The 12,593-nt window shown below is 41.1% G+C and overlaps 1 protein-coding gene across 2 annotated transcripts in view; it reads right to left on the bottom strand.

The window, feature by feature from the left end:
- COL1A2 (collagen type I alpha 2 chain) overlaps positions 1–11,812 on the bottom strand; it is a 38,447-nt gene extending 26,635 nt beyond the window's left edge. The window contains exons 1-12 of one of the 2 annotated variants that reach the window (XM_009085961.4): positions 11,592–11,812; positions 9,462–9,472; positions 8,823–8,840; positions 8,124–8,159; positions 6,452–6,535; positions 5,106–5,162; positions 2,944–2,988; positions 2,794–2,847; positions 2,464–2,517; positions 1,982–2,035; positions 1,417–1,470; positions 1,090–1,143 (exon numbers count right to left, since the gene is read on the bottom strand). In XM_009085961.4, coding sequence (XP_009084209.1) covers positions 1,090–1,143; positions 1,417–1,470; positions 1,982–2,035; positions 2,464–2,517; positions 2,794–2,847; positions 2,944–2,988; positions 5,106–5,162; positions 6,452–6,535; positions 8,124–8,159; positions 8,823–8,840; positions 9,462–9,472; positions 11,592–11,661 — 591 coding nt within the window. In that variant the 5' untranslated portion in view covers positions 11,662–11,812. Of the gene's footprint in view, positions 1–1,089; positions 1,144–1,416; positions 1,471–1,981; positions 2,036–2,463; positions 2,518–2,793; positions 2,848–2,943; positions 2,989–5,105; positions 5,163–6,451; positions 6,536–8,123; positions 8,160–8,822; positions 8,943–9,461; positions 9,473–11,591 lie in introns of those variants that run through there. The other variant, XM_050971493.1, reaches the window with a different exon arrangement.
- Between the last annotated feature and the right edge of the window lie 781 nt (positions 11,813–12,593).

The following is a 12,593-nucleotide window of genomic DNA, read 5'->3' as shown; positions in this document are numbered from 1 at the left end:
AGATTCAGGATACAAGACAAGTTCTTGTATCCTGAATATACCTTAATGCTCTTAGTCTTAAATGCTGCAAAGAGAGAAAGTTTTTGCCTTCATTGCTGCTTTCAGCATGGTCATATAATGAACAACGTTGATTTAATATGCTGGTGTTTTCTAGCACTCTTACTGGTATCTTTTCTATCCTTTACTTATGTGCTTTACCTGCTTTAAATCTCCAATGACCAGACAGACTTTGCCACCTAACTTTTTATGAAGGGTAAAAACTTGCAGTGATATTGAAGATTGTTATGTTTCAACTAAAAACCCTTTAACCAAGTAGTGCTAAGCTCTTAGAAACAAGCAAGATGGAGAATTAGTATTTGAGTTTTTCACTGTTATATTAAAAGTCTGTGAATACAAATCCCCTGTGAATCATTCAGAATTTCCTATAACACAATGATGCAACAGTGGATTTTTCAAGAACACTGATATTAGGCACTGAGGTGGAATGGGAGAAGAAAAAACTCAGTTTACCATAGATGTTTCTACACTTTATTTCAGAATGTATTATTAAGGGTTTTTTTTAAGGCTAGTGTTCAAATGTGCTCTAATATGAAGATGATAAAAAGAAAAAAGACTGTGAGGATCAAATAGCCTTAACTCAGAAAAGCACTGCATGATCCAAATTTTTAGCAGGAAGGCTTACACTGACCACATGTCTCACACAGCAGAGTTTTGTAGAAAAATTAGATGTTTTTATTTTAGCATGCTTTAAAAAAACGTACCCAAATGTAGAATACAAGAAGAGCAGAGATAGCAAAATCAGTCTGAAGTGCTGGTGAATAGTCACTCATTAAGAGCCCAATTCTACAGCCTTTATTCACTGAAAGCACTAACTTGCTTACAGCTTGATTGAGGGCTCCAGACTAAGGCCCCAGGAATGTTTTCTCATGACAAAGTGCATGTATTTGTTCTACATGGATCCACTGACTTCTAGATTACTGCAGCTGGGAAATGTTTAATGGCAACATGGAAGACTGATTGGATCTCTTCACATCTCTTTTGCTAGGAAGAACTACAAATGCATCCTACATGTTTAGATTTTGTCTTTACCTTGGTGCCAGGAGTACCAGGTTGTCCCTTTTGACCATCCAGACCATTGTGTCCCTATATTGAGTAGAAAAATAAATATTGATACATATTTTCTCCCAAATGGCTTTATGCACATTCTTAGTCTTATAACACAAAACCTTCCTCCCACACAAAATTATTTCCTAATATGATCTTCTGATTTTTCAGAAATAATTAAGTCTTTTATATCAGGTGATACTAAAAACTTTGAAGAGGTTCATGCACTCTTCACTTTCAGAGGATTTCCAGGGGTTTTCAGTATGCTGCAGTGATGTTAGTCTTAAATATTCAGGGAAAATATGTACTCACCCTAATTCCCTTAAAGCCAGGCAGACCAGGAGTTCCAGGGAATCCACGAGCACCCTAAAAACACACAGTGCATGAATGATTGTCTCTCATATTATACACTGCAGTTAAGAGGAAAGATGATGACTAAGTCTTTCAATAAAATTAACAAGTAGATTCAGTCATTATCATTCAAGTAAGGAATAGAATCCAGATCCTAACCTCTCAGGACCAGACTTGTTTCAAGACTAACAATAAGCAACCTGATTTTTTCCAGTTCTGAATCTCAAATTTCATGCATTACCATGTGACAGCACAGCTTTGTTAACTTTCTACGCCAAGGTGCCTGGTTACCTGCTCCTGTGTAATTCCTCACACTTCTGTTACTCATTTCTAGCTTTAGTGGGAATGGGGGTAGGGGAACAAAATAAAAACATAATATATGACATCCCTGCAGGTAAGGGCTGAAATTGTATTAATCCATATAAGGAATATTACTAGACTGTTAATGTGGTGAAATTCAGAAAGGTTGTTAGGTTTCATGGATTAGTGAACTGGTTTGTATTGTATTCAGTGGATCACTACACACCTGAGGGCCAGCAACACCCCTCTCACCAGGTCTTCCAGGTTTGCCAGGGTGACCCTAAAAAATGCAATAAAGATTGCATAAGAAGGAAAGCTCTTATAAAACAGCAACACAAACCACTAAGAAAGCAGAAAGTACATTGGCAAGGCTTCTCTTTTTCCATAAACACAGTGAGATTATTAACTTTTAAGTTTTCTTCTCCCTGTATTCTTAAAGTTAAATAATGTATTTATTTTTATTTTTATTTTTTTTTATTTTTTTGTATTTATTATGTATTTATTTTTGGAGTGGTTTGGAAGTTATCCAATTTTCTGTACATTTCCAGCATACTGCATCTCTTGTACCATAACATAATTATTTCAGGGGTTTATTTATGTAATAATGTAAAAAATATGGCCAATAGAATGCTTAGCTTAACAATGATCTGGTTTTTAGAGTTGAATCACCACCCCAAAAGAGATGAGAAACATTTAATAACCACTTACATCTTCACCAGCCTTTCCTGGAGGACCAGGGGGACCACGAGGACCCTGGGGACCCTGTCAAAAATAGATGGAGAATTACTTGAAGCATCAGTCTTCATATACATCTTCCCACTGTTTTCTGACTCGAGTTGGGGCACAGTTGGAGCCTAATTGACTTTGCACTTTATGACTCCAAGTGGAGAGAGCCTGAATCTGAGTTCAGGATCAAGCAGGAGTATCCAAACATTCAGAGAAGTGCACATGGGTAGGAGGAATAGGCCTAAGCATTACAAGCCTAGTTTGGGGTGCTACTCCTACTGCTAGCAGTGTCTGTGTGTGATCCATACTTACTGTTTGACCAGGTTCACCAGGCTCACCAGGAAGACCTTGGAAACCGGGAGGACCCTAGAAAATGAGGGAGATATTATTGGTTTCCAAACAAGATAATTTGTAATTTTACAGGTATGTCAGTGTCAGTAGGAGAGAGAAGACTGTACTCACAGGGGGTCCAGATGCTCCAGGTGGGCCTCTGGGTCCCATTAAACCCTAGGGAAGGAAAAACCCAAGATCTTTTTAAAAACATCACAATTATAAAAACTCATCTCTAACACCAATTCCCAGCATTCCTAAAACATGGTGAGCATCACAGTTTCCATTGTGCAATGTTCAAATGAAATTGAAGTTAAGAGGTCTGCATGAATTTGCACAGGCAGTCCAAGTGCAAACATCTAATGGCAACAAACCAGCACAGAATCCAGTGGGATGATTAGAAATGTAAATTATGGCTGTCAATGTCATGATTATTCTTCTTAATCTATTCTGGCTTGTTAGAAAGTGAACTGGTTCATTCTTTTTTGGATTCTTCCCTCTACCCTTCCTGTTTAAAATGTTTAAAGATGAGGGTCATAGCACATCATGAAAGGCTCTTATACATATTGTGTATACATCTATTTCCAATAATTATCTACTTCAATTTAAATATTTCATTTATTTCTGGTGTTTCTTAAATTCTCTTCATATCACTTGAAAAATAAGTCACTAATACACTTTCCTTGGCATTATTTAAAATTTACATACATTTTGAAAACACAGGGTGAGAAAAATCACTTCTAAAAAGGAAATTGTCATAGATTGGTGCCCTCTCTTAACAGTTATCTTAAGGTTTACTAAGCAAGCAAACAATTTACAAATTGAAATTTTAACTTGGACTTCTATAGTCCAAACAAATTATTTAGGAGACATTTCAACAGAAATAATTATGTTTTAAATTGGTTTTAAATCTTTCTTGGAAAGTCTTTTAGATTTTCTCATTATAATATTAAAATCATATGCCAACTTTTCACTGGTTTGTGTAGCTTTTCCATAAAACTGAAAACATTTTATTAAGAGGAATAAATGCACATTAATTACAGGCATTTATTCATGGAAGTTAAAACAATGTTGTGGATATGAAAATATGCAGTAATTCTAGGAAAAATAATGGTTCCTAGACAATCTGAATCTTATGTGCTGCATAAACCCTGTGAATTTCTTCTTAAATTATATTCTATAACTATTTTCCCAATCCTGAATTTTATGTATTATTTATGAAATAAATATGTGAAACTGAGAACTTCCTCACAATAGGCAGATTCTACTGCTGCTTCTATCAAATGAACCTAACTGACTCAAAAATTGGAATATAGAAATGGCGACACCTCAGATAAATCCTCATCTATGTTTTCTGATTAATTGTCAGACACTAAGGGCAGAACTTGATTAAAGGTACTCCTATTTTCTATATTTCTTAACTGAATGGATGCCAAAATATTTTTCAAAGTCCATTTAATATTAGAGTATTTTTGGAAGAGGAAGCAAGCACTTGACCCAGAACAATCCTGGTCATCCTTCATCCTGCTGCTCACCCATCAGATGCACTGCCTGTGACATCAGAGTGTGTGGTGAATTTAACCCATATTCTGATACCCATGTATACTGAAGACATTTGCTAACATAAGGAAGGGTTAGAAATTCATATGGAGTGGCAATGGACCCCTTAAACTCCATTTGTACACAGTATACAGTGAGCTATAAAGAGTCCTCCTCAGAGCAGCCTTACAGTACCAAGTACTAACATTCAGATGTTGAGAACCAAATGTAATGGCCAACTTCCTAAAAAAACTGTTCACTCCAAGGGTATCAAAAGAGTTGTACAGCCAGGGAGGAAAAATCATCACCAACTGGAGCCAAGATGCTGAGCTCCTTTTTAGGCCTGTGTCTGATTTAGAGAGCAGCTTTACAGTTAATCTCATCCCTAAAACATAACCTTCTGTCTCAGTATGGGTAAAGTAATACTATCTCCAATTCCATGTGTTGTCTAACATCAGATTATGAGATTCATTGACTCATGAAAGTGTGGTCAACAAACAGAGTTAAAGCACAAGACCCAGCAGTGCTATATTCAAGCTAAATATACAGATTCAAGACCATATTTCAAGCCCTCAGACTATTTAAAATACTTATCATCATCCTATGTTAAAGGATCAGTTTCCAGTCTGAGTCAATATATGATCAAACACAAATTTTAACACTATGTTTTTCATTAATGCAGCTGAACTAGAGTAAAAGGAAAATCCCAAACACATTATTCATGTGAGTTATGAAGTGCTTTGTCATATACCTACCATAGGTCCTGGGCCAAAATCTGCTGCTTTAGATGGATCATATTGAGCAGCGAAGTTCTGTAGATAATAAAAAGGTTGAAATCAAAATACTAAAAATTATACTTTAAAAACTACTTATAATCAACATTCTGTATCTAAACATAATCTGATTTTTTATACTTGCTATGAGGTTTGTTAAAGCAGCATACATATAGCTCAGTAAATATAGCCCTATTATAAATACATTTCTATTCACTTGTTTCCAAAAAGACTCAATTTTACTGGGAAGGCCCTTTCAAACTTAAGTATCTCTGCAGAAGTGATAGAAAGGGATTCAATAGTGTGAACAGAAAATTAGGAAAATAAATTTAGTGCTGATTTTAAATTGAAAACTTTCTTGAAACTCTCAAATTATTCTGCCTAATTTCCAATGAGGGAAATTAAGCAAAACAGTGAAAAAATATACATAACTAAAATTAATGTCCCAACTGAGTAGCTATTGCATGAGGTGGGCCCTTCAGTTTCAGAAATATCTGAGGAACATGCAGCCTCAGAAATACTGCAATAGATTTTTGATATTTTATCAAAATAGAAAAAGATTTTCCACAACACAATCAAACCCCCTTTTCTTGCTTGTTTCATTAGCATATTGAAATTAAAAAAAAAATGAAAGCAGTTTGATATTTGCAACTAGCAAAATAAAGTATTGAAGTAAAAAAGAGTATTCTTCCATGCAAATGGACTTACTAAACTTGATCAGTACAACACTGTCTACATCTTCATGCTCCCTATGTAGCTAATGTCAAGCAAAGAGTTAAATTCAGCATTCTGCAGAGAGCACATGATGGACACCGGTGCACAATGTGTGCAGGCACAGCCCATTTACAGCTCTGCAGTAGGAACACAGATAAAAAGAAAAATTTATAAAGGGCAATACTCTAAAATTCTATAGCTCTTTTAATTGACTTTTGGCTTAAAGAGTCATCTCCTTTGCTTATTCCAATACAGTTGCTGTCTCTTGAATCCAACCACAAAGGTTGCTTTTCCCCATCTATTAACAGCACCGGTTTCATCTAGTTGATGCCTCACCTATAGACATTACTGCTGTGTAAGTTTAATGCTAAATAACAGGGTTGATTTGCTCTTCTTCCTAAGTCCCTGTTGAATAAGAATCCAAATTTTCCATGGAATATATAGACCCCAAGGAGGGTTTCATTGGAACTGGGCCATCATTTTTTTACGGCTCGCAAGAGAATGTTTCTTTCACTCTTGAATTCAACAACAGTGCTTTCCAGCAGATATAAATTCCATCTTGGTTACAATGCACAGCTTAGGAGTTCTGGTAATAAAAAGTTTGGATGCCTTACTCCGCCAAGACCTGGAGGACCAGGGGGCCCTGGAGGACCTGGTAGACCATCTTCACCATCCCTGCCTGGTGGACCTGGTGGACCCTAGAGTTAAAAAAGAGAATTATACAGTGAAAAAAGCTGAAGAAATCTCTGATGTGGTAACTTCACTAACAACCAGGCACCCACAGCACACCATACAGCAGTGCTATACATTTCAATAAATAGTTTCAATAAATGCTTCACTTGAGAAAATAAATATAGTCTGATTCTATGTTACCTTGCTACACCTTGTATCAGATATGTACTGGAGCTTTGTATTTGAAAAGATTTACAGGGGCACTATTGGATTTACACTACCAAAGCATAACGTCCAAATTGGGAAGTTTCATCTTATGTGACAAACTTTGGACCTACAAACCCCAAGTGACCCATGTGGACCCACACAGCCTGGCAGACGCTGTTAGTGAGAGCCTAAAGTCTGACCAGCTGAGGATTAGAAAAGGTCAGTACTACTGGATCCAGATTAAGTCCAACACCAATTTTTTAATCAGTATAGACAATTTACTGGTATAATTGCAAATCCAATTAAAGTTCAGCAGTGCTCTTCTACAGATTTTTGATACCATCCATCTGCTACCACTGTCAAAACTTCTTTTACAACAGGTTGAAATTACCTGTGTTCAGTCCAGTAACATTTGTCCTTACATTCTTTCGTCCTCAGTACATTAAGCTGGCAACTGATATGAGCTATTTAATTTGTTGAGTTTTTTGGACCCAGTTCAGTACTTAATGAAATCAATAATAAATGATTCTAAAGGAGCAGAATTAGGCTTGTTGCCTTCAGAACAAAGAAAGCATCTCCTTTCACTAAACAAATTTAGTTAGTGGCAGCCTAAAGCAAATATCCACACTGATACAGTCTTCCTAATAGTTTCCATTACATTTGTCAGCACACTATGATCTCAGAAATCTTTAAGAGCTCCCTCATCAGTACTATAGCATTTTCAGATGATAGAAAAAATACACATAACTACACACAACCCAGATAAGCATGTGAAGTTGAAAATACCACTTTACAAAAAGCAGCAATGATGCAGAAGCAAACCAGAAAAGCAGATATGAGCAATACGAATGAACATTACAATTAAATTATTCAAGTGTCCCTATTTATGGTTATTTTTAGGGTAGAGCCTTCAGCAGTATAACATCCTCTTTGACTAGCAGAAGGTAGATAACAAATGCCCAGCTGCCAAGAGGAGAGCTTTTCCAAAACACCTTTGGAGGTACAAATAATGGATTATCTTCAAAACTGGTTTAGTCTATTCAGGTTTTATGCAGAGAGCCTACCCATAATACACTATATTATTCAAAGATTACATGTCAACTTTTCCCTCTGCATTTCTATGTGTTATTTCCACTGTGAACAGCTGGAAAAACATTTTTCAAATTGTCACTTGAAGAGCTAGGCTGCCCTATGATCTCAACCATATCTGCTCAGGCACAATGACCATAATTAGGCTGAATTTGGCACATATTTAACTTGGTTTCTTTTTTAAATTAAATTGCATGTGCAAACTTCTACAGGTACAATCATTTGATCTCACAGAATGCTTAAACTTAGTTTCTTCCTACTGGTCTTCCAACAACTTCCATCCAAAGATCACAAGTAAACATCAATCTAATTCCTTACCCTTTCTCCCTGTGGCCCTTTGTCTCCTCTAGGGCCCTGCCGGAAGAAAATAACACTCAATGAGTTACTGTGGAAATTTTCCAGGACAATACAGGGAAACAGATACACAAATCAAAATTAGGGTACATTAAAAAGGAAAAGAGGGCTGCACATTCAGGTCCAGCAGCTACTTTCCGTAGACATTGCATTTCTGTCCACAATAATCTACTGGAAATAGATTAGCCACTGAATTAAAAGTGTCACTGCACAGACCACAGAAGTGCTTGCAAAATTGAGGTTTGTTCCTACTGAATAACTAGTTCTAATTTAACATTACTGACTTTTAGGAATAATATAGAATCAATTTAGCCTTTTAGACCTGTTTGGATATTGCTGTACTATTCAATCCACGTAAATCTTTACAAAAGAACTCTGTTCAAATTAGAATGATACTTTGATGACATTTATGTCTTGGTAGGCTTAGTTCTGCTCACAGGTAAAGCACCTTTGATTCAATACTTGAATTTACCCTGGTGTTAAAATGCTCATTTGATCATTTCCTCCTTTTTTCCTACCTATTCATCTCAGCATATTTCTATAACATTGAAAATAAGCAGAGTAGCCAATTTTCCTTTCATCCAATAGTTAACAAAATACTAATCTTCTGAAGACTACCTGATATCATCTTTATTTCCACACAAGAAAAATAAAGATGCTTACCTTGCGCCCTGCAGGTGCCTGGAAAAAAATTAGGAAGAGAATTAAAAAAAGAAGTTACAATTTCTGCCAGTATTTTGAACTAAAATAATGCATAAACTTAGACTCACTTTCTTACGTAATTATACTTTTTCTCAGCCCAATCTATTTCACTATGCCCTGTGATTAAAATTACTTTGAAGGCTAGGAGGTTATATACAGCAAAGATGTTACTGTAATTATATTAAAATGTTGTGTTGAAGTCTGACAATCTTATAGCTACTACAGCCTAAAATATTAGAATCAAAAAAAAGAGTCACACCTGAGTTCTTTCATAATCCTACTGTGCAATGAAGGTTAGACTCTAAAAATGGCTTTAAAGTAGAGTCATCTCCAATCCAAACTGCCAGGCACAATGTCCAAAGAGCACTGCTCCGTTACTTTCTCCTCATGGTCCCTTCACCTATGAAGGCAGGCTCTTAAAAAGACCGTCCCACTTGTGAAATTGGGGTGGGTACCTTTCCAGGCAGTGCCTTCAGGATTTAATCACCACTTTTCCATTACCATCTCGGGAATGAATGTTAGAAAATAATACTGCCACAAAAAGAGAAGCCTAGCCTGTTAACTGGAGTGTTTCATATTAGATAAAAAAAATATACAGACCTGACTCACATCTGCAAAGAGAAGGGAAAGAAAAAAAGAGATAATTAGAGAAGATAATTAGAGCAAATATTTTACAAGTTTTAAATTTTAAACTTGTTTCAATTCAAAATTAAATTTGCTGCTTTTAATTTGAAATACAATTCAGTTGATTTCCTTAATGCAATAAACATTTTTCTAATATAATTTCTTCCTGTTAAGATGATTATCTTACACTGGAAAAACACAAGGGTGAAATTGCCATGTATTTCGAATTCAAAATGGACTTGCTAAGTAAATCAAAACAAGTGGATATGGTGGATACAGTAAAAAGGCAGATATCAACTATAACCTGCTCTAAATATGTTTCAACATACCTGAATTTAAAGCCCCCCACACCTACATATTTCTACATATGTGTTAATGCAAGAGATTAACAAACCCAGGCAGACTGACATATGTGAAGGTACTAAATTGCAGGAGTAATCTGAAATTTTCACATAAATGGCCCAATTCCACTTTTATTCGGGGAAGGTTCTAGCCAAACATCCATTTCCATCTAATTCCACATACTCCTGTAAAACTGTGTAAGAGGGAACAGTTTGAAGCTATTAAACACCAGATTGCAAATAATTATCTCTGTATGTTATGCACTGTTAACTGTGAGTATGTACTTTTTTCATTAGTTGGAGGAACAAATTTTCGGAGTTTCTTAATCTCAAGGAATTAAAAATCTATTTTGACTTAAACTCACCACACTAAAAGAGTTCCATATCACACTTGAATCCCTGCAATTTAACAACACCACTAACTAACATGTTGTTGGATGTTTTTCCACAACGTGTCACTTTGGCAGCGCACGACCACACTAAATTCGGATGATTCGTGCACTCCAGAAAAGGTAACAGTGCTGAAATGCTGAATTCCGCGGCAGTACATACAGACAGCCTGTGCTAACCCGACTCAAAACTAAAGCCATTACTGCTCGCAGGTGACGGTGACAGCGGCGCCTACCCAAACTCCCTGCGGGAAGCGCGGGGCGATCGGTTCGGGCACCCCCACAAGAACCGCTCCGTCTCCTTTGCGAAGGCACAGCTGCCTCCCGTCACCGGGGTTGGGGGAATGTCCTCAGAATGCCCGTCCAGAACGGCCCCGCCGCTGCCCCCTGCCCCAGCGAGGGCGACCCGGGGGACATCATCCCGGGGCACAAAACCCCGGGGGCTCCCAGCGCCAGGAGCGGGCTCCGCCCTGGAACGCGGCCAAACCCTGGGTCAAAGCCAGGTGGCTAGGGACTCGGGGGGCCCTTCACAGGGCGCTGCCCTGCAGGAAGGCTCCGCTTCGCCCCCGCGCGAATGGCGGGGTGCGTTTCCGTCCCATCTCAGTGTGAGGGGTGTGGGTGTGTGTGTGTGCGTTTGTGTGTGCGCGCTTCTCTGGCTGCGGTGAGGGGGCACCACATCCTCATCCAACGAGAGGCGGAGAGCTGCACTGCGCCCTTGGGGAGCCGCGCTCCCTTCTGGCAAAGGAGCGGAGCACTGCTCCTTCCCTGCCTCCCTCCTGCTGCCTCTCTCGGCGCTCCCTCCCCGGAGCCCCCAGGGGCCGCGGCAGCTCCGCCCGCCGCGCTGCCCCGAGCGGCCCGCAGGGGGCGCCCCGCGCGCGGAGCCCGCGGAGGGAAGGGAGCGATGGACGGAGGGATGGGTGGATGGATGAGCCCACCGCTCCCCCGCTTTGGAAAGCGTGCCCCAAGTCTCACAAAAGTGCAGCCGGGGTGCTTCCGCTCGCCGCAAGCACTCTCCTCTCAGCCCACATCTGTATCTCCTCGCAGCAACTGCGCCGGAGGTGAGGCTTTGTGTCCTCCTCTGGGTACGAGCCCGTATGGGGAGGAGGTGGTCCCTTAATTTAATTTTTTTTTTTTTTTTTCCCGCAGAGGGGGATCTCGTTGGCCATCTTTTTTTCTGGGGGAAAGAAAGAATCTAGAGTCCTAGAGTCTGATCTGGGACGGAGGTGGCAGGTTTGAGCTGGTCTCTATCGTTTGGGAAGCAGCAACTCCCCGCAGACTGCCGTGCGTGGGGCGGGCGTCGGGACAAAGCACAGAGCGCACAGCCGGACAGCCACCCCTGCCACCACCCCTGCCACAAACAAGCGGAAAGCACTTACGTTGGCCTGTTGCTAGGTATGAAGTTACTGCGAGCAGCAACCAAATCCGTGTATCCACAAAGCTGAGCATGTCTAGTTGCAAGACATGCAGACTCCTTGTGGTGCCGAGTCGGTTGGTAAGCTATCGCCTGTGGGACGCAGGCATACAGTCTCGCGGAGTAACTCCAACCTTAGCAGAAACCTGCTGCCAGGGACGCTAAATTAACCCAGCCCCGGTCCGCCCTACTTATACCGCAGGAGGGTCCCGGCGCCGCCCAGGCCATCACGTGCCCCGTGTCTCCAGCCCTCCACAGCAGCCTTGGCAGCGGCAGCGGCGGGGGGGCGGCAACGCTAAATTGGTTCCATGCTTTGAGGACGTGGACACTGAGGCTTTCGGAAGGAAAATTTGACTCGTCGTCTCATTTTTTTTTTCTCGTTTCTTTTTCTTTTCTTTTTTTTTTTTATTCCCCTCAGCCATCCCACGCCCCTCTCGCCCCGCTTTTCTGGGAGTGCGGCGGGGAGCCTCGCCGGGCAGCCGGCTGGCAGCGCCCTGACGGCGTTCAAAGCGGGAGCTGTCCAGGACCTGCGGCGCCTCCCGCCCCGCGGGGAAGCGGCCGGGGAGCCGGGATGAGGCTGTATCCCAGCTCAACCTCTCCGCACTCCCACTGCAACCAAAGGCAAAAGGCGACGCTCTCCCTATCCCCAGACCCTCTAGCACGACCTCTCTACACGGTCACTCCGGTCCCGCGCCCCTAGCGCTCCCCGCGGACAGCGGGTGCCGCGGACATCGGCAGCCTGAGCGGGAGCCGCGGCGGAGCGCGTTAGCGTCCCGGCTGTTTGCTCTCCCGGGGAAGTATCTCCGTCCAGGGAGCGGGCAGAGCCCTGCCCGTCTGCGCGGCCGTTCGGGCAGTGTGTGTGTGCGAGGGGAGTCCGGGGCACCCGCAGCCGGCGCCCCGAGCGCCGCCCGCCTCCCGGCCGGCTGAGCGGGACTCTCTGGGCGCAGGGAGGAGGATGGGCACTCCC

Source organism: Serinus canaria, chromosome 2 (genome assembly GCF_022539315.1).
Source record: "Serinus canaria isolate serCan28SL12 chromosome 2, serCan2020, whole genome shotgun sequence".
In the NCBI taxonomy this organism is placed as follows: Eukaryota; Metazoa; Chordata; class Aves; order Passeriformes; family Fringillidae; genus Serinus; species Serinus canaria.
Note: the sequence above shows the minus strand (reverse complement) of the source record. Positions and strands in the feature narration are given on the sequence as shown.